Source organism: Apteryx mantelli, chromosome 8, assembly GCF_036417845.1.
Source record: "Apteryx mantelli isolate bAptMan1 chromosome 8, bAptMan1.hap1, whole genome shotgun sequence".
NCBI classification, from domain to species: Eukaryota; Metazoa; Chordata; class Aves; order Apterygiformes; family Apterygidae; genus Apteryx; species Apteryx mantelli.
In genome coordinates this window covers 23,325,074-23,350,799 of record NC_089985.1, presented here as the reverse complement: position 1 = coordinate 23,350,799, position 25,726 = coordinate 23,325,074, and the positions used below count along the sequence as shown (strand labels likewise).

The 25,726-nt window shown below is 37.6% G+C and overlaps 2 protein-coding genes across 4 annotated transcripts in view; one reads left to right on the top strand and one right to left on the bottom strand.

The window, feature by feature from the left end:
- Positions 1-515: 515 nt before the first annotated feature.
- TMED5 (transmembrane p24 trafficking protein 5) lies at positions 516-10,094 on the bottom strand. Its single transcript, XM_067300919.1, has 4 exons — positions 9,872-10,094; positions 8,023-8,120; positions 7,297-7,483; positions 516-4,414 (listed from the first exon to the last, which is right to left on the bottom strand). The coding sequence occupies exons 1-4, from the start codon at positions 10,082-10,084 to the stop codon at positions 4,196-4,198; spliced, it is 717 nt and encodes a 238-aa protein (XP_067157020.1). The 5' UTR covers positions 10,085-10,094; the 3' UTR covers positions 516-4,195.
- Positions 10,095-10,248: 154 nt separating this feature from the next.
- The window catches only part of CCDC18 (coiled-coil domain containing 18), a 28,346-nt gene continuing 12,868 nt past the window's right edge, over positions 10,249-25,726 (top strand). For all 3 annotated transcript variants that reach the window (XR_010884879.1, XM_067300918.1, XM_067300917.1), the window contains exons 1-16: positions 10,249-10,359; positions 11,235-11,385; positions 11,561-11,720; positions 11,952-12,122; positions 13,171-13,280; positions 14,214-14,342; positions 16,381-16,477; positions 17,233-17,354; positions 18,784-19,093; positions 20,397-20,500; positions 20,610-20,770; positions 21,356-21,576; positions 22,386-22,496; positions 23,657-23,788; positions 24,649-24,783; positions 25,361-25,438. Coding sequence is in view for 2 of the 3 variants with exons in the window: in XM_067300918.1 (XP_067157019.1) it covers positions 10,293-10,359; positions 11,235-11,385; positions 11,561-11,720; positions 11,952-12,122; positions 13,171-13,280; positions 14,214-14,342; positions 16,381-16,477; positions 17,233-17,354; positions 18,784-19,093; positions 20,397-20,500; positions 20,610-20,770; positions 21,356-21,576; positions 22,386-22,496; positions 23,657-23,788; positions 24,649-24,783; positions 25,361-25,438 (2,259 nt within the window). In the remaining variant the exon portion in view is untranslated. The remainder of the gene's footprint in view (positions 10,360-11,234; positions 11,386-11,560; positions 11,721-11,951; positions 12,123-13,170; positions 13,281-14,213; positions 14,343-16,380; positions 16,478-17,232; positions 17,355-18,783; positions 19,094-20,396; positions 20,501-20,609; positions 20,771-21,355; positions 21,577-22,385; positions 22,497-23,656; positions 23,789-24,648; positions 24,784-25,360; positions 25,439-25,726) is intronic.

The following is a 25,726-nucleotide window of genomic DNA, read 5'->3' as shown; positions in this document are numbered from 1 at the left end:
TGGTTTGAACACTTGCAAAATCAGGACTGCAAATTGGTACAATTTTTAGATTCCCTTGATATGCCATGGTCATTTGGCACTGATAATACTACCAAACAATGAACTAGCCTCCTTTTGAGTGTCTTCTACCAGCCATTTGCTCCAATTTTACCAGCTCATCAATTCTTAAAATTTACTTCACTCATTATTTAAAATGGATTATTTTAGTGGGATTTTTCTCAAAATGCAAATGCAAGGCTTTACCTTTAACCGGAAATCCAATTTTAGGTAAGAATATTTTTGTCATCTTTTTTGCAAGATTGTTTACAAGAGTAATAATTTTGGTTTAACTATCACTGCATTTAAAACACTGACAATATTACTTCTTTCATAGTGATTAAATGGACAGTAAATTCCTTGTCTGTCCCAAATAAGTAGTTGCATAAGATTTTTTTATAGTGGTAGCTGTTAATAGAAGCTGAAGATCTTGTGAATTCACATTACTGATTCTAGTGAGGTGGAATTCTTTTTCCTTTAGAATGGCCCTGAGTAATGGAATAGTTAGTTTATTCTACATACAGATATGTTACATGATAGTACATCTTGAATTCTGTCTGGAAGGTTCAGGTGAAGTTTTAAATAGGGAGAGCCCCTAAACTTTAGGAATAAGTTTTAACAGATGGAGAAAAGAGTTCCTATCATGGAAGAGAGTAACAATGGTAAGAAAGGCTTTCCACAACAGATGGTGAATGCTACGTTGCCCCTTTCAGAAGATAGAGAATGCCTCATTGCATGCAAATTTATAACTAGTAATGTCACAGTATTTCTACATTCTTACATGGCAAAGGGTGGGGAGGGTGCATAACAAAAATTCAGTGCTTATTTCTTTTGGCATGAATTAGTTGTCTATGATGTAATCAGGCCATTGACAAAGATATATTACTGCAGTAACTGCATGTTGCTTTGTACTTTGCACAAGCACTGTATTAAGAGTAATTCTAATTACTGTCATTTGGAACTGTCTTATCTATTACTAGTCTCAGTAGTATTACTGATCTCTGCTGCAACGTTGCACAAGACAGCGCCTGCTATCCTTCCCAGCATTGTTCCTAACCTCATTGCATGCATAACTGAAAGCCACTCAGCTTGGGAGGGATATACTGCAGCTGTAATACAAAATACCATTATTAATGAAAGTGCAAATACTGAAAAATTGAAGGCTCATTAGCTGACATACATCTGATGTCACTTCAGAACTAAATATCTGCACTTTCTTACAGAGATTACAGAGGTTGGTGTCAAATTCTGATCTGACGGCTATGTAAATCTACAGTCATTTGCATGAGGGAAGAAATTAAAAGCTGCATAACTCAAAGTTCTTGTTAGCCTAGCATGCTCAATCTTTTGCATTTTTCCTTTACTATAAAATGAAGAACACAAACACAAGTTTAAGCTTCATTTATTGAAAATTTCAGGGTTTTGCATAATCTTATTCAATATCTGCAAGTCTAAAAACATTTAATTCTGAATAAAAAATCCATTAAGAAAAAAACTATTGTAGATTGATGTTTTCCTTTGTACATTTTATACAATCAAATACAACTTGACTGCTCTTCAAAATTCCGTTGAAATTTTATTTAACTGCAAGTTTAAATGCCAAATCTTTCACTTATGATAAACATTTTCCAGCTGCTAAAGTCAAAGCACAGTTAACCTTTATAGTTTATTCCCTGTTTAAAATTTTCTATAACCAGCCAAACTTGAATGGGGAGAAATTCAGTAAGGGTTCTTAGTTAGAAAATAATCCTTTCATCCAGATGAACTCTGCCCATAATTGTTGCATTATTTTCCCTGTACCAGAGACTGCTGTCCCTAATCAAAGAAGCTGCTGCAGTTTAGTCTGGTGTCTTATCAGAAGCCTGCATTCATAGGCAACTTAAACTAATATACCACACTGAACTAGGATAAGTGAAGCGCAAGCACATTCTGGCTTGTTTTGGCACTGGATGTTTAACCTCTGGCAGAGAGACAGAGCAGATTAGCTGTGGACCTAATCCCTTGAGAGGTGCTCTAGGAAAACTTGGCAGAGCTCATCTGTTGGAGGTCTAAGCTGAAAGCTAGAATCTAGTAGCTTAAATGTAAGAGGTAGATGTCAGAGAGTTTCACAGAGCTGTTACAGTATTGTGCAGATGGTTTGTAGCATCACACTTTTGGCGATGCAAGTGAAGATAGATCTCCTCTTTCTTCTAGCAAAAGGAAGAATCTTGATTTGCCTGCCCTGAGGGGACCTGATCCAAACCTTGAAAGTTGACTCCAGTGAGCTTTGGCTTATGTCCTGTTATAGATACACGATACTTTGCTGCCAGGAGATGTGGCGGAAATGGCAGAAAAATATTTGCCACACTGGGAGAAAGAGTTAATCTTTCCTAGGCTTTATCCTGACCAAATTAATAAGCTTGCCAATTCCAAGCAGTTGAGAATAGAACGCATCATGTGGGAAAAGAAGATATGCAGAACACTGAAGGGAAACAGTCTTATTTTGGACGCAGCTTTGCAGAAGGGACAAGTAGCTCAGCAGCCTTTGGCATCCTCTGTAATAAGTTCTGTAAGGAATAATACTTTAATTTATAAAAACTATCCAGAAATATTATTGCTAGGTCCCATTGTCTGAAGTTGAAGCGCAGCTCCTGTGTACTGTAGCCCTTGCTAGCATCTACTTCATTTGAATGAAGTTTGTTCATTCATATATTGACCCTGTCTTATCGCCCTAAAATAATTTTATCCCAGAAAGTCTCAAAGTTGCAATTCTGCTGTTAATACCCAGACGAACCAAGAACAAGGAGAACACTAATACACTCATTGTCTTTAAAACACTTTGTGATGAAATGATGTAGTTAGTTCATTTCTGTAGGGAATTTCAATGACTTGGCACATTGTAAAAATGGCTAAGTTTGAACTATTAAAAAAAGTTCATTCTTATATACTTAAGGTTTTTGGCAAGTTTTCCATACTCACAATGTACTATTAAAAGCCAGCAATTTGAGGATAGCTTTGCCTTAGTTAAGTCATGTTACATGTTCATTTAATCCTAAAATTTGAAGCCTGTCCTTATTGCTTCCTTAATTCATGCCTCCTTACTCATACAAACAGCTAGATTTACAAACACTGCTCATATGAACAGAATGTACTTACACAGCTAAGAGACCTATTAGGGTGAGCAAAAAGGAAAAATTTAGATGTGCAGCTATGCTTTTTTGATGCATATGCAAGTCACCCTCTTAATTGCTGCATTAGTCTTAGACATGTAGTAGAAAAATACTAATAAAAAATTGGCAAATAAAAGGGAAAAAATATGAGAAATGACTTCTTGAAAATGCATTACATGAATTCACATCTAGATGTGATCACACATAGATCACATCTATTACTAAGAGTTCAGAAACCATGCTTCAATTTGTGTGTGCATCCATCTGTGCACCATATATAGTCAGTTTATCTTGGATCTCATGTAACAGCCAAAAAGGAAAATGGGATTGCAAAACAAGACAAAAAATTATGAACAGGAATTGCACCTATTTTCTCTAATTCTTTTCAACGCTGACTCAATTACTCAATTTCACATTGACAGTGTTTATCTTTAAAGTGCTGATTTTAGCCATCTGTATATAAAAAAATGAAAAAGCTATAATTTTGTTCTCACAATGTTAGCCCAGTGTTTCTACATGATGCTGTACAACAAAAGCTGAGTATTTTTAAAAAACACTTCGCTTTGACGATAAATGATGGTAACCACAGACTACTCTGTGAGCCCCAATCTTGTAAACATGTAGGCACAGATTTAAATTCACTCAATGTTTAACATCAAACAAACCAAATCTAAGTTACCATTTAAAGTTTTATGCAAACAAAAAGATGACAGTATTAACATTACTTTGCATATGAACCCACATCCTTTGTGCTATGCATAAGCTAGTCATTAACAATGATTAACAAATGCTAAAAGCATGAAAAACAATTGTTTGTTAATAGCACTTGCAAAGATGGAAGAGCTTGGGGCAAGGCGTTTTGTTCATGTTAAAAAGCCCCATATGACTTAGAAACCTGATGTGTCTACTGCTGTTCAAAAGAATCTGAAAGGTCACGTTTTTCTTTGTTTCTTTCCTGTAGCAATTTATTGCTTCCCCCCACCTGTATATCTTTATGATCATACTGGATATTAAGTTCTACTTTTCCTCTTATCTTCGAAGAGACTTTTCAACATGTAAACCTGAACAGCTGATACCACCGCCATTACTCCCAAGTTGACCATGGACCAGAAATTCACTCTGTCAAAGTTGCTTTCTTGTATATTTCGGTCACGAGCTTCAAATGCTCTGAGTAGGGTCTGAATCTGGACACTTTTGCTTAGTCTAGCTTTGACGCTGTTGATGGATTCCTAGTAAATAACAAAAGAATATTTTTAGAAGGAGGAAAAAAGGACATTTCATATAAACAGATAGCTTGCAGTACATAGAAAGTATTAAATAATAATGTAGTAATACAGTATTAATTTCTTACCTAGTAGACAGTTAACTTCATTTATAAAACCTATATTTTATCACTGGGTTTTCATTAATTCATCTAACCTGTTTATTATTTGTCACCTAACAAGGCTTAATTAACATGGCATTATGGTCAAGTAGTAATACCTTGTTCCCCCCAGACATCACATACTGGAGGATAGGAGGTGTGATAGAAGTCAAACCTAAAACCATTTTTTTTATATTCCATTGTATCTTGGGGAACTGTGATTCCAGGTATTCAGGCAAGTAAAAAGCAATTATCTGTAAAAAAAAAATTAGACCCAAAACAAGTAATGTACTAGTGAGTTGCAAAACAAAGGTAGTTGTTTTCTGATGAATAATCTGATTAAGGCACCTTTTAACCCAAACAGGTCTATAGCTGTAGGGGAGGGGGAAAAAAAAAAAAAAAGAAAAAAAAGAGGTATTGTAATGTTACATTCCCATCTCTTTTCTTCTGCTTTAATTGTAATGGCCATAAACTACTGCTTCAACTTTGATACTAAAGCAGAATTTTGACTTTTAAAAAAATCTTGTCAATAGGATGACTAGAGATCCTATAAAGGAGATGAATAATGCACAGTTCGCCTCAAGGAAGTACATAAACATTCTGGCCCTAAGAACAGCTGCTCCAGATCCGCTCTGTGTTTAGGGTTTACAGAGTAAACACTTGGTCCTATAAACTGTTATGTTTCATCCACAGCATAATGGATAGTCACAACCTAAAGGCAAATCTCATCAAGTGTCAATTTTCTAGGCCTTAAGTTCTTGCTGTCACCATGGGACCTGAGGTAACTTTTAGTGAAAAGAGTAATGTGTGCAGTAACAGTATAGTAGATGAATGGTATAAATTAAAAAAAAAAGTAAAAAAACCCCCCATCAGTAACTTTTTCTCCATGGACATTTTCCTTGCTCCATATTAAACATAAAACATTTCAAAAAAAGCTATTTTTGGACGCCAGATAATTTTATGGTAATACTAAAGATCGTATGTCACCAGCAGCATAAAAGAACTTTACAAATAAGATATTTCTCCATTTTCCCCAGAAAATGTCTTGTTTATCTTTAAGCACTTTAGCAATTAAGGACTTTAACTGCTAAGTATTTGTGCAAGTCCTCACAGAAATTCCAAAAAGTAATATAATAGCTTGACTAGGTAAACAATGGTATCAAACACTAGTGTTAACTTCACAAAAATTACATGCTTTAAAGATCTGCAAGGACCTCAAATGAAGACAAGTTCCGCATTTGTTTTTCTTTTGGAAAAAATATTTTTACATACCCAACACTAACTCTCAGATCCATTAGAATATTACTTGTGATTAGCGTAAGAGGAGTTTCCTTCGCAATCCCCCCTCTAGACTTTGTTTTCTCTAATTGGCTTTGTCACTTTGTCACTGGAAGGGCTGTCTGACTTTCAGATCCAGTGTTTGGCTTAAACTATGTAAAAATACCTCATATATCTACAACACATTTGGCATCTCAAACATTAAGTTTGTTTTGTCATTAGAAAATCTGGCTTTAGTTTATTCCTATAAATAGGACACAACAAACAACATCATTCCTTATACCTGATTGTCTTCAGTAAGTATTCAAAATGAGTCTTTCTGGATGCCAATTTTACTTTTTTTAAACAGGATACCTACTGTCTGTAACTACCAGCAAACAAACAGTGGCTTTTACTGCATCCTGCTGAACACAGTGCTACACGCTACAGAAACACCAAGCAGTCCTCTGCTTCTGCAGTAATCTGAACGTTTAGTGATCATGGAAGGAAACAGAGCTTTGACTGGGAGGCAGTCATCTTCCTACATCGCACAGGACCAGTGTATAGTTTAAGCAAACTTTACCATTCACAGTAACTGAAAATCCTAACTGTGGCTGCTGTTGTCACAAACTGGAAGCAGTTTGACTCAAGTAAGCTTTAAGAATTAAAAATGAGAAGCAAAGCAGCCAAGGAGAGCAGGTCCCTCACAGATTTTCTTGGGATCAGCTGAGAACAGTTTCCCCCTGCAGTTGCTCAGTGCCTCAGGACATTATGTGCAGTATCTCTGCCAGATGAGTAACTTAGAGCACCTACTTCTCTCCACTTGCTTTAGCAGTAATACTACCATGCTCAGCAGCCCTATTAGCGGTTCACCACTACTCTCTCAGATGTCCTCTGAATGCCTGCAAAGGTGAACGTGCAGTGTGGTATAGATTATTTCCTGATCTAGCTAGATTGTTTATGAGATGGAAAAGATGGAAATAAAATTGATTAAAAAAATCTAATAAAGTAATTCCTAAATTGTCTAAGATAGAAATAATAACTCATATGCTGGCTGAGGCACCTGTGCAAAGATGGGAACAAGAGACTTGCCCAATACTATATTTTCAAACATGATGAAATCTATGCAGTGATTCCAATTCCATCACTGAGATTAAGCAATATTTTAATATTATAAATATTCATTTTATTGATACTAGGGAAAAATATCCCATTTTAGCAGTAAGGAAAAAGGAAGCTTGAATGGGAAGCAGAACAACTTCTAAATCTATACAGCTTCTTCTAGCTGACTGAAATTTTATTCCAAAAACTATTCTCAAGCTTCTGTGTGGAAGCAAGAAATCCATGGTATTGGGCTTCATGTATCAGTAGAACTTCAGGCAAGTGGAATAGCTTCCAGGATGATGTATCAGACCAAGACTGAATGGCTGAATGACAGCGAGTTTTTCTAAATATTCTTACATTCAGAAGAATTTAGGATTGAATACTTACCAGAATGTCTTCCAGTTTCATATCCAGGAGATCTGTGCCTGTAACGTACTTCTTCCAGTCCTCTTGATCTTGTCCTCCATCTTCTCCCATGTTGTCCAGGATCAGTTCAAAAAAAATAACCTTCTCAGAAATGGTACTGAATGTGTTGTCAAAGCAGAACATGTAATCACCATCTTCTGTTTCTACACTGTATATATAAACAAAATATTGTTAAATTAATTACATTTTTAGCACTGGTCCTGAAATGATGAGTTTTATTAGCAAGTTTTCCTCTTTAAGAGGGACAAGCATGCATTTAGGAATAACTCAGTAAACTTTTTATATAAAAATAAGAAATTTAAAGACACATTACAGATTGCACAGTCACAGTAAAACCAACCCTGCCTACTCTTAAGTCTTAATATGATGAAGATAGCAGCAGCTTACTTTTACTTTTTCCTTTATTTGGCTTTTGAAACATTGTGAATGACTAAGAAAAATCTATAATATCAGTGGGATTCTTATACTCTAATTTAATGCCTTGATAAAAAGAGAAATAGGGGACTTTTCCCCTTATTTATATGACTGACAACATGTTTTTAATATTAGATTGTGGATACCTTTTTCAACTCCACAGTAATTACTTTTGTTCACTATTAACAGCTATCATTAAAACAAAAATATCCTTCAGCTTATGGTAAGATCCATGTAAAAAGCATTAAGTGTTTATAAAAAGGTAAAACTTACGTATGAACTCCATCTGATTTTCTTTGATCAAAAACTAGAGTTTCACCTTTTGGAGACAGTAGATGAAAATCAACATCCAATCCTGCTCCATCTAAAACCTATGAAACAACAACAACAAAAAAAACAGTGAAATTCCTGTCTGCATTGCTGAAGATAAGTTTCTAAGTAAGGGAACTGTTGCAGGAAGAATTTAAAAGGTGAATCTGTCTATGAGAGTTCAAAGTTTCATAGTAACTGTATACAACATAACAAAACTGTGCTGTTTTAACAGTACTAACATGGCTACAGTTGTATCACTACATAGGTTGTGTTGTAGAAATTCTCAACAGGAAAGGTAGTAACTGGGCGGGGGGCAGAGAGGGATCACATTTACAATGACATTACTAAACCTGGTCCATGCCAGGGTGTGTGGAGGTGTGCGGGGGCGTTTTCCAGTGAGTTATTTGAGTATAGAAGTCATCTACTGCTGAAATCAAGGGCAAAGTTTGCCCTGACTGAAAGTAAGACTGGAGATGCACCAAAAGAGAAAATGAGCTGCTAACAGTTGATCTAATTAAAGACATATGTAGTGATATACCTTTAAGGCTATGATACAATCTGAACATACTGAATCAAAACTTTGTATCAGCATAGCACTTACTGCATTATGTCGTTGGAGAATGACCTGCATCTCCACTTTAAATATTCTGGTGCTTTAGCCACTAAATTGAGGATAACTATTAAAAAAAAAACCCAAACTCTTTCCAGTAACACATGAATAGCATTCCTTTTCTACACATTCAACTGGAAAGATGAATCAATACTATTACCATTAGTGCAGAGAAATTTATCTCTGAGTAGAAGAAGTAAGTTCCCTGTTAAAGACATTTGTTCTCTTTGTAATAAATTTGAAAGGGCCATTATCATTACTTTGCACTGTCTTTCTAAAATAGGATTTTTTAAAAAACTTTAATTTTGCTTAGACAGGACTGTGAGCAGAGCTTGATCACCTCCATCTTTGATTCCTGTTCCATTTTGCATGTAACTTAAAGCAATTAGGAAATAATCAAGATTAGCAACTCAGTTCTTCTGCTTTGCATTCTCAGTTGGGAGGCACCAAAAAAAAAAAAAAGGAAGAAAAAAGAAAAAAGAGGACAGACCGAGGCCAGTCCTGAGGCACAGTAGCAGGGTGAGAAAACACTCACTGCAGCTTCTCACACTGTGCTTATTTGCCCTGAAAAGGTCTTAGTTAAGAAAAGGTGAGGTCTTTGCACAGATGCCTGGAGAACTCAGTTCTTCTGAAGAAGAGCTTCAAGATCTTAATGTTGGTCTAGCTAAATAAGACTTTTTGAAAAACTTCAACCTCCCAGATAAGAGGTGTTTAACCCAAAGATAGGCAAGTAAGTGTTTTGTACATCAGCAACAGTTTTATTTGTGCTTTGGAGCTACATCATCCAAGGTCACAAAAGTTAACGTTCTACTTTTACTGATTTAAAGGATGGCACCTTGAGAGCTTAGCAAGTAAAACCAAAACCAGCTAGCAGAATGAAGAAAAAAAAAAGATTTAGCCATCGGGATTATCCTTGAGGTAACCTGCCGGGTTTCCTGTGTTTAAAGTTTCCACCCGCCATTAAGACACGGTCTCGCCAGTAACGCGACACGAGCAGCGGGAGGCGCAGCGCCCCCGCCGCCCCCGCCGCCTGCCCAGTCGGTCACCGCGCGAGCGGGGCCGCTTCCCCGCGGGGGCCGCGCGCCGCCCCGCGAAAGCCCCGCAGGCCGCTCAGCGCGGCCCGAGCCCCGGCGGCGGCGGCCCAGGGCGCCCCCGGGAGCCCCCCGGCTCCGCTCCGCTCCGGTCGCCGCCCTCGCCGACCTGGTACTCGAGCTCCAGCGAGGCCTCCTTGCGCATGGGCTGGTAGAAGCACTCCCGGCGGCCGGCGGGCAGCGTGAAGGTGAAGTCGCTGTCGAGGGAGGAGCTGAACGCGGCGGCGGCGGGCGGCGGCGGCAGCAGCAGCAGCGCCAGGCAGCCGAGGAGCAGGAGCGGCAGCGCGCCGCGGCCCATGCCGCTGCCCGCGCCCCTGCCCATGCCGCGGCCGGCGCCGTCGGGGAGGCACCGCCCCGCCCCGCCCCCCCCGCCCCAACAGCAGCGGCCGCCGCCGCGCGCCCCGCCCCCTGCCCACAGTGCACCGCGGCGCAGCGCGGCGATAGGCTGCCCGCGCCGCGGCTCGCCGAGCGGCGCAGCCCCGCCCCGCCCCGGTCATGGCGGGGAGCGAGGCGGCGGCGGGGTGTTGCGCATGCGCCATGAGGCACTGGTGGAGGACGTGGGCCGAGGCGCCAACGGCCCGCGCAGTTCAAAGCGGAGTAAGGACGGAGCCTAGGGGCACTCGGAGGGGGCCGGCCCGGGGCGGGAGCGGCTGTTGGTGTAGCCCTAGAGGCGGCTGGTAGCCTCTGCTCTGCTCTGCTCTGCTCCGCTCCGGGGCGGGCGGCTGGCCGGCCGAGGGCTGGTGGTGGGGGAGCGCTGAGGCGGGCGCCCGGCGGCCCTAGGCCTGCCCGGGCCCACGGTGAGGGGCGTCGGGGCGCTTCCCTCCGCTGCCGGGTCCCCGCGGGGCGGCGGCCGCTGCTGCCCTCGCTGCCACTCAGCGCCCGCTTTCCCCTCCCCAGAGCAAACTTTGACCGTTTCCCATCAAAACACCTCGTCAAGCCCTGCTCACGGACCGCTTCGCCCCCGGTCTGCTCTGAGCCTGGCGGCTCGTTGGCAAGCGAGGCTAGTTTTAGGTTGTCATTCCCCCCTCGGGAGCTGTGTCCAACGACTTACAGATAAGAATGGGATTTGTGTTTGAGTATTCTGATAACCGGTGAGCTAGAGAGTGAAGGATATTGCATATATGTTCTGGCTGTTCAGGTAGTGATGTGCTGAGTATGTGTGACTTACTCTGTGCAAATTTATTAGTTGTCAAACCAGTGCTCTCCCACCCGCGATGCAGCAGTAACCCTTGTGTGGGTAGATTCCCAGCGGCTTTGTAAGTGACTGTGTTTTTTCCAGCTCCTAGAGATCCCCAGGCCTGACTTGTGAATGTTCAAGGTGTATTGTAACAACAGGAAATACAGCCTTCAGAATTAATTTGCACTTTTGGTTCAAAAAGTTTGTGTCCTTATTTCAGTATCTTTGAAAGTGTATGTTTGCAAATAGTGTTGAAGTACTTTTATAAGTGCTTTAATATTAAGTGTTATTTTAGCCATATGTATAGTGCTAAAGGAATACAGAATGTGGACTCACTCTAAAAGTGATGATGATGATGAAGAACTGCTTGCAAATGTAGAGTCGTTACGGAATCAGCTGAGGAGAACTGAAAGGGATCTGCAAACCGTAGGGGAAGAACTTTCCAGGTATGAGTGTGTTTGGGAATGAGAACAGAAGACTGTCTCATGTAGTTTAAATCCATCTTGTTCATGTTAAGGATTACTGCAAGTAGCTTTTTTGTGTTTTGCTTTTGAATACCTTAAGAAAGAAAGGAAAAGTATTAAAGAAAACTGAGGTAATGACTTTTTACCTCCCTCCTAGCACTAGTGCAAGTGAACATTCTGACCACCTTGAAGAGGCTGCAGACCTCACTCTGGAGGATCTTGTTCAACCTAATAGCAACTATCAAGGTTCTTCCAATTGTAAGAAAAATGCTGGTAAAACATCTTGCCAGGAGAGAAATTTTCAAAGAAAATCCAAAGTAAATATTGCTCTTCATTACTTATTTTTACTATATTTTGTTATATATTCTTTTATAAGTTTATGAATACTTTTTGCTTTTATGTCTTTGAGTTGATACACTTTAGCATTGAACTGTGCAGTATTGCTGCTATGTCAATGATCATTTCTTAAACATAATGTAGTGGTTCTTTGGTGTATATATTGCTTGTGTGTGTATATGTGTGTGTATATATATTTTTTTAATGTCTAGTCCTACTCAGTATCTACAACTTCCAGTAAAACTGTGGAACAAGAAAATAAGCATCTTAAGGAGAAACTGAATGCACTTCATGAACAAAATGCATCTTTGACTTCTCAGAACCACTACCTAAAAAATAAAGTTGAAACAATCAACTTTGAATTGATGCAGTCAAAAACAAGAGTATGTATCTTTAATTATTCATTTTCCAAATAAATATCACTAGTGACCGTGATTTTTGAGTTCATAATTGCAGGCAAAACATGTTATTTTTCTGTCTTGGCTTATTCTGTTTAAGTGTTTTTTTAATAGTTAAAGTGGTGTTTGTCATTAATTTTAGGACAGAATAGTTTGGAATCTATTTTTCCATGAGCAAAACAACTGTATTAATTATAAAATCTGTCTATTCATGTTCCAAAATTTTATTTTAAAGCCAGTAAGTTGTAGAATGAGAATAAGTCATAGAATGAGAACTTGTTGTGCCAAGTGCTATATGAAAGGGGGGGAAAAAACTGTTCCTGCCCCTCACATCATAAAATGTAGTTAGATAATGAAGAGATGGAAGAACAAATTATGTGAGAAAATAGTTCAATGATATAATTGGTATGGCACATTCATGTGGCTAGGTATATTTTTCTGAGCTATGTTAATGTGAGTAATAACACAGTAGTTATACTGTGTCTAAGAAGTGAAAAATGTTTATCTTTTGAGTTAGAATAACATTGCTATTTAGAAAAAGTGAAGATGAATTGTAGATAATGAATCTTTACTATTTAGCATATACTTTTATATATACTTTTTTCCATACAGCAATTATATTCTTGTATTTGGTGTAAATGTAACAATAATAAAATGTAGCTATGCTTAACACTTTTTGTTTGAGAAGTGTTATCTTTAAGTGCAAATAAGTAGATAAACAAAATACTTGATGTTCTGGCATGGGAAGGACAAATAGAGAAACATGAACTTGTGGGGGGAAAAAGCAAGGGACAAGATCAACATATAAAGAAACCATTCTGCTAGACAGTGTGTCATATTGGAATGGTGCTAGGGAACTGGGAAGGTATTAAATGAGCAGAAAGTTGGAGGTCAATTTGTGTATATGAACAAGCATCTTCTACAGCAAAGTTAAAGGCACTGTGCCCTTCAATAAACAGATACTTCTTGTGCACTTATCTGAAGGTATATATATGCAAGTGTTAATGAAACCCCAAATATGTTTATATTTCAGATTTCTTATCTTGAATCGGCTTTAGGTACACGGTCAGCCAGCATTCCTAAATTAGAAGAACAGATTGTAAATTTGGAAGCAGAAGTTTCAGCTCAAGATAAAATTCTGAGGTAGTAAATGTACTTTTTAATCAATGTTTTATTTTGGTCTGCTTGTCGATCACAACTTTTTTTTAAATTCTTCTCTCAAGATCACATAGTGATAGTTCCATGAGGGTCACCAGGTCTGGGTTTTGAAATTTTCACTTCAAAGCCACATTTGAGAGGAGACATTTTTCATTTGTACTGATACCTTATTTATGGAGAATGTACTTTAAGAAATGGAGGAAAATAGAAAAAGCTGTTAAAGGGACGAGTTTATAATCTACGCTAAACATGAGTGTGCCCTTATGACTAAGTCAAGTGTTTGTGCACTATGTGACTACATAACTTATGTAGTAAGCAAACATACATATTTTCAGATGTGATTTTGCAGCAGATAACAGATTCTTTCTTCTTGAGTATGTCAATCAAGACAATTGGCCAAATAAAGCCAATGTAAGCAAAATATCCAGAGATTGAAAGACACAGTTGGCTGTCAGTTTCTTAATACCTGAAGCTATGTGGTATTCAAATAATACCTCAATAAGCCTGTTTTCATAAAGCAAGTAAAATATTTGTTTTTAAATATTGTTCGGTGGGTTTGCCATGTGTATGTGCTGAGTGCTGTATGTGCTGTGTATGTGCATAGGTATGACTATACCTATTCCCAGAAAAATAGTGATTTCTGTGTTCAGATCTTTCTTGTGACACAAAGTCTGTCATCTGAATCCTTGGCATCAATGACACTTGAGGCCTACTGCTGACATTTGAATACCCCTCCAGACCAGACATGCACTCTTGGGGTGTTCTCTGGTTAGCCTGGAAACTGAGGGTCCCTAGTTCTGAGATTTGCAGCATGTTAGACTAGTTCTTCTGAAACATCATATGCAGAAGAGAAAGATAAAAATTTTTTTAAACAAAAGTGTTCCTGTTTTTTAGTTATACCTTATGTTCATTTGCTAGAGATACAGAAGATAAACTAGAGCAAAGCCAGAAAATGGTAGTGGAAAGAGAGCACGTGTTACAAAGATATAAAGAGGACTATAAAAATCTGAAAATGGAGTTAGTTGAACGAAGCAAGCAAGGAAAGAGGTACTGTGATTTTAATAAACTGAATACAAAAGTCTGTACTAATGCGTGTTTATTCCCATTGGTGGATGTTTACTTTGTGGAATCAAATTATCCCTCAGATTTATGGATGTGTTATTTAAAAAAAAAAATGGGGAAAATTATCATTCTTTATAAAGGTGCCTTTAAAAATGGCACTATTTTTTAATCTTGAAGTTTGCTCATAGTTGCAAGTTGATACTGTGCACTAAAATATAGTTTATCTGCCTAGCCAATCTATCACCTGTTTTTCTCCTTAAAATAGATGTAGTACTGTTGAGAGTTGAAATGTGTCCAGAATGTATTTTACCTGGATTATTTTTCAATTTGTCTTGCAAGCACCTACAGCATATGCTTATTTTTCTGTAGTTCAAGTATATACTTGCAGTCAACAGAACTATTCCCCAGTGTGGTATTACTAGGGGGAGAGGAGAAGCAATAAAAACACAACTTACATGAGAGAATGGTTTTGTTATGCTTAATCTTATCTACATGTGTGTTACAGTTGAAAAGGATGCTGTCATTTCCCCTCATCTTCACCTTCCTTTCCTATTGCATTCTTTTCATTGAACCTAGTAGTTGTGTGGCTACTGGGAAGGATAGATCATTTCTTTGAACTGTTGGGAGGTTACCATCCACAATCCTATCACCCCCAAAATGTAATTTTAAAGAAAGCAGAGGAATAAATTAATTGGGCAGGTAGGACTCTTTTCATTTAACTGCATTACCTTGGGCAAAAGGATAACTGAATTCATGATTTAGGAAAGCATTTCTCAAGTCTTTTGAGTGTGAAACCCTTGTCTGGTTTGTCTATCTACCCCCTGAATTAGCTCTGGCCTTCCCATAGCTATGCAAGAGACAATAATGCTAGCCTGGCACTACTGCTGAAGAAATGTGTGTTGTTTTATGCTCACTGTTTAGGGCATGTGGTGCTAGAACTAGCTGTAGTTAGTTACTAGTTGCAGGTGTCAATATTTGGGTACCTTTGAAAAACTGAGCTTCTACCGGGTGTTAAAGGCAACATACAATGTTTTGATTAGTGTAAACAATAATTGCAACTTGCTTTCAATCAGTAATTACAGCCACTTATTATTCACTCTGTGCTTCTGACTGGCACTATATTTTTCATTATCTTGAAGTCCCTTTATCCCCTTCTTTCTGAATGCTTTTGCCATCTCCAAATGGGTAATGGTCCTCAGACTGAGAAACACTGATCTAGGGGTAGGCTGTACTTAGGTGAGGCCCTTGCCCTGTCCCCAAAGTTCCCTCAGTGAAAGAGAAGAAATTCTTAGTGAGCAGCAGTAATTGTTGTGTTTGTGTTGGATGTCCTGAACGGGTTGCATCCTTAAACTGTCCCAAGGCTACTGCTCCAACTTCTTCCCAAGTGAGTAATGATGGAGGAAGGTAAGAGGGAGGTAGAAAGAGGAATAAAGAGAAATAACAGGCGGTCTGGATATCTTCTTTGAACGGTTGCTCACCCTCATATCACCCCAGTGTCTGTTTCCTTTACCATTATTGATGCCGTCTCTTCAGTATCCCCAAATAATTTATCCTGTGATCAGTTCCTGTCAGTCCCAGCATAACTCCAGTCACACAGAGCTCCCTTCAGCATCAAAACCACTTCTAGTCCCCCTTAAGCCCTTTGAATTTCAAGGGGTACTCTTGTCTTCTGGTACTTTATCATACACACTATCTCAATCCCTGGAAGTGCCTTTTAGTGGTAGGGACAAGGGGGCTGCATGATGACTTGAATCACAAACTTTTTGAGAAGCATCAGAAGTTTTTTCTACATTCTTATTATTTGGATTTAGTTTATGTTAATATGCAAAAATGAAATTTAAAAAAAGAATGTGCCTCATATGAAACAGGTTTTTTAACCTAAGAATTGAAAAGTTGAAAGGAGAAAGAAAGTTACCAAAGGCTGTTAATTTTGTTGTTGTGTTTTCTGGGTTTGGGTAACTGGAAGAGATAGTTATATAATTACTGAAACTATGATTTTTAAAGTTGTTATACTTATTTTCAGAGCAGAACAGCAAAGAAATGAAGCTTTGCTGAATGCTGAGGAGCTGACAAAAGCTTTCAAAAAGTATAAAGAGAAAATAACTGAAAAATTGGAAAAGGTATGTGTTTTTTTTTTTCCCCCTCAGTTATTTTTGACGTGCCTTGTTTCTTCCAATGTGCTGGGCAGTAAACAGTAATGGGTTCATTAGTGGATCAATTGTCTCTGCTTGTTGGCAAGTCTTAAGAGAGGTGGGGCAGGGTAAACAACTACTTTTTCTGCTAACTTCAGCTATCCGGTGTTAAACTGTCTTTGCACAGTCTAGCCGGTCTGCATCCCTGAGGTAGCCTATCGCTGCTGCTGTTTCTTTTCTGTCTCTTGCTTGTCAGTCAGGAGTTCTAAGTTTAAAGGTGTGTGATTGCTTTTAAAGAACCTTTTTGGCTCCACATAAGCTGTCCACTGAAACGTACACTAGAGAAGAGCTAAGATGAAAATGAAGTCATCTCCCAAAGTTCCAGGGGTCAAAGCTGTTAATGTTACCTGCTTAGCAGGTAACATTAAATTGTACAGGCTTGAGATAGTTACCTCTTAAGGAGAATTTTGATTTGATTAGACTTCTTTCTTTGTGGGAGGACATTACCTAAATATACTGTCCTAAAAATACTAAACCAAAATAATATTACTTTTCCCCAAATGTCAGAAGAAAAGAAAAACAACTTTTTTTTTTTTGCTCTCCTAGTCCTCAAACTAGTGAGCAATAGAATTATGTACTGCTTACTAGAAAAAAAGCAGCAACATACTGTTTATAGTATTTTTTTAAAAAGCCTGTTGGCTGTGGAATTTTAGATTACTAGTAATGAAAAGTTGCTTTTTAAGGTTCAAGCTGAAGAAGAAGTCTTGGAAAAATATTTAATTAATTGTGAAAAAGAAAAAGAGAAGTTGAATGAAAAGTGTGTCAGCTACAGAAAGGATTTAGAAATCCTAGAAGAGCAACTAAGGTAAGGCAAAGATTTTAAAAATTTCTGTACAGTTATATGGGAAGAAATTACATGTTACAATTGTCTCTGGGAAACTACTTTCCAATTCATGTAGTTTAAACCGAATCAGGACCAGCACCAGTGAATATTTGAGATCAATTTTCCCCTCCCCACCCCTTTTCTGGGAGTGGAGATTCCCCTGCTTGTGCATAGCTCCTATGGGAGATGTGGGTGCTCTGGCTTTATATCTCTTCTGCTCCCTACAGTCTGCCAATGTACATGCCAGTGAGAAAGCACCCTACAAGTTTGCTTACGCGCACCCACAGGTGTGGGTCCCTGCTTGTTGCACCCCATCCTGCTAGCTGGAGTGCAGGCTGCTCTCAGTATCCAGTGGGGAGGCTGCATTCAGGTCTGAACAGAGGTTGGGATGCAGGCAGGGCAACTTCTGGCAGTGTCAAAGCAGGTTTTGGCTGTTGCTCTGTTCCCACTCCAAGGTCTTTCCCCACTGTCAAAAATTGTCCTGCTTTCTATATATTTCTTTTCAAGTTGACTCCTCCTTTGTTTCGGAATTTTGTAATTCCCTCATTATTGTTAAATCCAGCTGATGGTTGTCTTCCTCTAGTATTATCAGTTTGGGGCAAACACCCTCTCAGACAGTTTTGGGTGTCCCATTCACACACAGCGTCCACACTCACATTCTTGTCTTAACAGTAGTTGCTCTCTAGGCCATATCGCCAAAGGTGGGCGGTGTGGGCATCCCCACACTAACTTGAGCCTGTTTAACAGCTGTCTGCTGCTGACAGTGACCTCTCTTCTAGACTGCCCTCTTCTCTCTGCTAATTTGCACCGGGTTTGGCTCTCATCAGGCCTTTTGCTGAGCCAATTCAACTTGCCAGGCAAGCAGATACATTAAAAAGTTAATAATTTCTGATGGGTTAAAAATATAATTGGCTTGCTGTACGGTCAGATACAGCAGGGAGGGGAGAAATAGGATCCCTCCCCTTCTTGTTAGTAACAGAATACTAGATTAGCTCAGTCTTAATACATTATCTTCATCTATTATTATTGGAAGTTATACAGTTATTTTATCCTCTTCTTGAATTCCCTTTTCTTCAGCACAGTTAAAGCCACCTTGATGTATCTCCTACCACTGACTCTCCTGATAGTGCTTAAAACTGCAATAACTTGCTAAGGGTGAGAAAGAGTTCATTCTCTGCTGTTTGCCCATAGCAGTTTGAATCTTGGTCCTTAGGAAGAGTGAAAATTTAGTAAAGCCGTAAAAACTCCTCTGTCCTTTGTATGGAGTTAATCCTAGATTTTGAGAGGAAGGAAACTAGTGAAGAAGCAGTATGTTATGGGGCATTCTTCTCCTAGTACTTTTAAGAATGAGAATCCTAGTCTACTTCTCTATGTTTAGCTATGCCTTTTGAATATTTATGTACTCTTTTAGGCAATCAAGGGAAGAGAATCATAGCACAAAAGAAGGAATTAAGAATCTAGAGTCAAAGAATGCTGAAACAGTATCACTGCTGACTCAGTCTAACCAGAAGATCCTCAAGCTTGAGAGAGAACTTAGTGACAAAGAAATAGTACTTAAAGAGAAAAATGCTTTAATAAGTGAAAATGCAGAGCTGAAAGCACTTACAGCACAGCAACATGACCACCTGAAATTATGTCATCAAGAAATTGAGGATTCAAGGAAAGAGCTCAGCACACTGGAAACCATTATTTCCCAGTTGTCTCTAAGTACATCTGAAGAGGTACGGTAGCTTATATATCATTATAAATTGTATTGTGCATCTTGAACGATTCTAATTGGTGTTGCGTGGAAATTCTGTGAAGTTTTGGAGGGATAACCTGAGTACAGTTGCTTTTGTTTTCAAGATGCATGGATGAAGTGTTTTGCTACTTTGTTGTCCTATTCAAGAATGAGGAATAGGTGCTTTGGAGTTGATTAATGAGCATGCATTTAAAATGGTGCTTTCTGTTCTTCTGTCCTATGTATCGATTCTTCAGATGAAAGTATATTCTCCAAAACGTGATATCCTACTATATGATACTGAGGCTCCTCAGTTGAACAGTATGACAGTGTCACACAGCCACAATTGATGTGTCAACCTCAACAGCAGTAATGGAAGAATTAGAACTAGAGAGATGTTTGTAGGAAATATTTTTGTTTGGAAAGAGAAGGCGTGCTTTCCCTGACTGCAAATTAACTTTTGTTTTAACATAATGAAGCCTGGCATATCAGCCTGAGGCTTGCACTGGTGAACTTCATAACTAAACTGATTGTGGTTGGGAAAGTCAGGTAAAGAAACACAAAGTTGTGACTGGAATTTTTGGAGGAACTCTTTGGGAAGTCAAAGTAGACAGCAGGGCTAGGGAGAAACATTCAAGGTCAGGAGCACAGAGCACATCTGATTTCTATTATTTTTAAGTATAAATGTGAGTAGTTGTATTGAAAACAAAATCAAACGTATTCTTTCTTATGGTTTTGGAATTGTCAAAGTGGCTTCTGCTACAGACAGTATGGTAATTTTGTATGAAATGCGATGTTTTGGTCTGTTGTAACTATAGAGGTTTATTTGGAGGGTCCTTAAAGAATTGTTTTTTGGCCCTTTTTGGAACATAAATTATATTTATTATTTTTGGAAAAATAGGAATTATTTCAGTAATTTAATGGAATATTCAGAAGCTCTGTAACTTGAGGGGGAAAATGATATTAAATGCAGTCATTGAAATCTGAAAGGAAGTATGATGTGAAAAGTTCAAAAAGTGGAATTTCTTATAATATCTCTATTTAATCTTTAATGGCAAAAATGTTTGTGCTTCAGTGCCTGTATGTAGATATATAAAGGAGAGGCCTCAGTCTTAGGGGGACTTGATGCCTATAATTCCCACTCACTTATTTAGAAGAATTTTAAAGGTCAGGTTACCCAAACTTTTAACATCCTGGCATGTTTGTCTTAAAAATGATCTGCTAGTAGAATACTTGAATTAATCATGCTGTGAAGCAACAAAAAGTCAATTTTGCATTGATTTTGGTTTTCCCTTAACTTTTAGTTTAAATGGCACCACTTGAAACATCAGCTGCCCAGTTCCTCCACAAAAGAAGCTCTCTCAGACTCTTGTTGTGAATCAAATAAATCTTTGGTTGCAGACCTGAGGTATAACTTTCTGGTTACTGAATTATGGCAAGAATAGGCAGATAATTAGGAGATTTTAGAACTAGCACATACAGAGAATATTAAATACTTACCTTCTTTTTTGTGATAGACTGAAATTGGCAGTGAAAGAAGCAGAAATTCAAAAGCTTCACACAAACTTAACTGCATGTAAGATAGCAGAGTATCTTTCTAATGATAACGAAGGACAAGAAAGTAGCAGATTATGTGTCATGGAAACAGAGCCTGTCAAATTGACTGGAAATCAAGCAGGTAAACTTACTGAACTAGCTGTACAATTCCTTCTGATTAAACCACAGAATAGGAGTTCAAATTTTTGTGGGGTTAGAATTGCTTTTCTAGTAATTGCTTCTGGAAATTGTGGTGTTCTCCAGGCACAATATTATTATTATATTTTGTGTGTGTGTGTGAGTTAAGAGTTACTTGTGCAGCTTGTTACTTGTTTTAGCTACCAACTGTGTTGAAATGGAAATATGTCTTTTTTCCTTATGCTGTTTATGCCAAGGTCTGCATATTTTCTTTGATTCTTTTGTCTGTATCCTGCTGTCACTGAATTTCTTTTGCTTCTGCAATTACTGTTAGGACTGTATGACAAAATGACTTCAGGGCATTGCCTTCAATTTTTTGATGTTTGTGTTTTTTTCTTGAGTCACAGTATGTAGTTACATTAGAGGAAAAAATTAAAAAGTCTTGTGTCTGAATACTATATTTATTAGTTCAGCGTGCTGCAGTTAAATTTTATTTCTCTTTTGATGGGATGTATGATTGTTAACTTGATTGCTGGTTTGTATGCTCTTCTGTAAATAAATCTTAGGTTTATATTTTTCTAATTTTGAGAGAGGAGAAAATGTCAACAGTTGGAACTCATCAGCAAACAATTTGAAAAGGAGAGGCAAAGATTCAAGAAAGAGATAGAAGAGTTATGCACTGAACTGACCAAAGTGAATCATGAGAAATCTTCTTTGAAGACCAGCATGGCTCAGAGAGCCAGTCAGTTTCAAATCATACAAGAAGAACTATTGGAGAAGGCTTCAAAAACTAGTAAATTAGAGCGAGAAGTAAGTTGTTAGTGGCACTGGAAAAATGTGTCACTTTTTGTTTTGTTCAGTAATCAAAGATAAGACAATTTTTATGGAAAACTGTAATTGCCATATTAATTTTTAAGTCCAGCTTATTTAAGAAAAATTGGAAATAACAAGCTCTTGAGCAAGCAAGAAAATTTAAAGGTAGCAGTCTTAATTTTTCTGTTGTCAGAAATCTCTGGTTTAAAGCTGAAGTAGTTAGTGGGCTTTATTACTGCAATTTAGATTGTTATGTGGGAAGTATGCATGGTCTTGTGGCTTTAATATGCTTGAATTACGTATATACTTATCTCAAGGAATAGATTTTGAAAGAACAGTTTTAAGTATTTTTCCTCATTAAATGTTAATATAGTTGCCAGAAATCAACATTGTTCCTGTGGAATTGCAAAAGAAACTAAGCTTTAACTAGCTGTTCTCTGGTTAAATAAGTTGAAATGCTAATATTTACATTCTGGTGCTAATGTGTTTTTAGAATTTCAGCATACTTTGACTTGCAATATTTCCTCATAGTAGCCATGAAATGCTATAAATCCTTAATAGCTAATTCGCTTTTATGACATTGATAGTTATTATGAGTTGTGTGTTTGAGGTAAATTGTCCTGAATTCTTCTCTGTAAGTAATAATGATTAATAAATGATACAAAAATAAATAAAGCATTAAAAATACTAATAAATTATAGTAGCTAAAACAGAATTGATTATAAAAATATATATACAAATAACAGATATTTGAATAAACCTGAAACAATTGTCTTCGCACTGTTTTATGCCATATTTGTTTTTAGGTAGCAAAGAAATCTTCTCAACTTTCTGCACTTGAGAAACAGTTGGAAGAAAAGACTGTTGCTTATTCTTCGGCTGCAGCAAGAAATACTGAGTTGGAAAAGGAACTCATGGTAAAATAGTGAGAAGCTACATCTCTGTAAAATTAAATAAATGGAGATTAAAGTTTAAGTTAAAATGGTATTATTACAATACTCAAAATGGATAGACTTTTGGATGTGCTAGACAGTCCATCCAATTTTTAGGCACTACAGTTTTAAAAGCCTGAGTAATCTCACTTCAAATATCTTTTTTTTTAAACTTTGAACACAAATACTAAGTTGTTAATGGATATATTACTTGTAAAATGAAAACCTGGTCCTATCAAAATCATTAGTAGTGTTGCCATTTGTTTCAGTGAGACCAGGATTTTATTCACACTATTACAATTTTGAGATTTTCTTTCCTTTCAGCTCACTGTCTAAATTTTCTTGTATTTAATACCAATTTAGTAAAACTACCTTATTTTTCCATTAGAGCAAAGTTACTCCTAAAGTAACATATACATGATTGATTTGGGATATAGGACAAATAGAAAAGAGCATGGGAAAAGTTATAATGTACTGTGCTGGCAATGTTTTCTTTCTTTCTCTGAAATTCTCAAGCAGTCTTCTGTGTGAAATTATTAGGGTAAGAGATAGCAGAGATGGATTCCAAATGTTAAATGTGACATTGGGCAAATCACTTTTTTTTTTCCTGTTGCTGTTTTTAAGTTGCATATTTTTAAGAAATACATATTGACCCTTGCAAAAAAAGTCTTGTACGTGGGAAGCAGTGAGGAAGATAGGTTAACATTTGGATCGCTTGAAATTCAGGTCCTGGTATTGTTAAATAAACTCTTAACGGGGTAGGATCTAGGGTTGCTAGAAAAGGCAACAATATCTGTGGTCCCTTTCAAATGGAAACTTGTATTTTAAAAATTCAATACATCTATGTGAACTTAGAAATTCTTTTTGTCTTTTTATCTGTCAGAAGTTCCTTCCTCCAGTTGCTGTAATCTGTGCCAGTAGTCCACCTTGGCAGGCATCCTGTCTGTGTGTAGTGGCTGCATTTAGGGGCATTCTATACGTATATTGTAGGCTTGATATTCTTTGAGATGAAACATGCTGTCTATAACTTTAGTATTCTCTGTGTTGTTCCTTTATGAAGTCTAGGAACTTGATTACAAAGTAATACACTATTTGGTATCAGAGTTAAATACTTTTATCAAGGTTTTTCTGTTGCCGTTTCCCAGGAAAAGAACAGCCACATTCATAAGTTGGAAAGAACCATCAGTGAAGAACATGAGCAAATAGCTTCAGCTTTTGAAAAAGCAAAGTTGATTCACCTTGAGCAGCACAAAGAGATGGAGAAACAGATTGAACTAGTAAGACCTTTTGTGCTAATATGTACGAGTGATATACTTGGTAACTTTTCTCCTATGTTGAATAATTTCTTTGTTTGTTCAGCAATTCTGAGGCAGACACCCAATCAACACTCTGTGCATTTCCTGATTTTAGTTTATTTTCTGTCTGACACTCAACAATGTCACAACACCTCTCTGAGATATGGATATCCTCTTTCCTGTTCAAAACAGGTAGTCAGATATCCTTCCATAGCAACGTCTTTCCTTAATCCCCTGAAATCCTTGGAAGTCATTCCCCATAAGTCCATCATCTGCACACTAAGGGGAAACTGAAGAGAAATACAGGCCTAGGAAGATTACTGTTGCTCTTAAGTCCAAAGAAAAACATCTAGAACAGAGAAAACGATAGCTTCTGTCACTATTCATTTGTTTGCTGAACCTTTGCCAGGCTGAGTCTTAGGAATATCTGTGTTCAGCAAGAACCCTTAGTAGGATTTTTCAGTCTTTATGTAAGAATTCAGTCATTTCGTGTGATATATGTATAACATGTGATATGATGTATAACGTTGGCTAGCTGTTAAAGCAGCTTGTCACATTTTACTAAAAGAAGAGGTATGTGTCTTTCTTTTTTCAGCTGATGACAATATAAACAGTAATTACACTCTGCCTGCCCTGATTCTTTTGCTTCTCCTGTTGCTTTTAAATATTAAGGATTTGGAGTTTCTTGATATTTATAATATTGTGCTATATTACTGATAGCATGAACCTGTTCAATTTTCATTTTCAAGGTGGTGGGTGAATGGAATTGAATGACATAATTAGATGTATAGTTCTCTGAAAAAGCTTATCAAAATAATAAATGAATAATTGTTTATGGACAGCTTCAGACACAGCTGGATAAGAAACACCAACAATTCATTGAACAAGAAAAAACATTGTCTGTTTTACAACAAGATGTTATATGTAAACAGCATCACATTGAATCATTGGATGGGCTGCTGATAGAAAGCAGGGAGGTAAGGCTGGCTCTTGATTTCCTCAAAATGCAAATCAAACAAGTGACATTTAGGGATGAAAAGCATATCCAAGGACATGTGAAAAATGGGAGAAGATGAAAGATGCTTATGTCTTTTGCTGCTGCTTAATTCTTTTTTGAGTCATTGATGGAATCTATTTTAGTCCCCAAACTACTCTAAGCTGTACAAACTTTAATGACCCTCCATTGTTTGCTCTCTCAGCATTCTGGTTATGCCTCTGGTTTGTACCTTGGGCTTCTTGCTGCAATCAAAGGAAAGAGGTCTAAATAAAGAGCTATTGCATCTATTCTGCACAAGGTGGAGAACTAAGATGACTGTACTATGGCAATCTGCACTCCTTTTAGAATTCCTATTCACAACTGAATATAAAGGGACACTTATTAGGAGCCAAATTCAGTTAGAAGTGTGATGTACACAAGTACAATATAAAAGCAATTGTGTTTTAAATACACTGATTTTTTTTCCTGATTCCTAGTATGAGTTTTTAGCACATTAACTTTTATTACTGCAACTATATTAATGTTTTGTTCCCTTGAAAAAATATGTGTACAAACAGGAAATGGAGAAACAAAATTTCAAGAAAGATGAAGGATTGAAGATATTGCAAAGTCAGTTAACTGAAGAAACAATCAAAGTTAGTAAATTCTTGTAATTTTCAATTAATAGTCTTTAAACTGCAATAATGATGCAGTTCATTCCTTTTATCCTTTATGGACAAGCTATGTTAAAGGCTACTTCATAGAAATTTGTCTCATGTAAATATTTTGGAAGTCATTGACCTGAAGCCTTCCAATTATCCTTTTTTTTTTTTTTTTTTTTTTTTTTCAGAAGAAACATGGTAGTATGGTATGGTTTAGTAAATTGGTAGCATTGAAAGCATTAGCCCATCCACCAAAGCTTATCAGCACAATTGATGTTGAAA

Bases quoted from the DNA above. Each gene is read 5' to 3' on its own strand.
- TMED5 (XM_067300919.1), bottom strand. From the start codon at position 10,084: ATGGGCAGGGGCGCGGGCAGCGGCATGGGCCGCGGCGCGCTGCCGCTC. The intron at 8,121-9,871 runs GTCGGCGAGGGC...GTTGTTTCATAG, and splicing joins CGCTGGAGCTCGAGTACCAG to GTTTTAGATGGAGCAGGATT. The intron at 4,415-7,296 runs GTAAGTATTCAA...GTTATTTACTAG, and splicing joins TGAAACTGGAAGACATTCTG to GAATCCATCAACAGCGTCAA.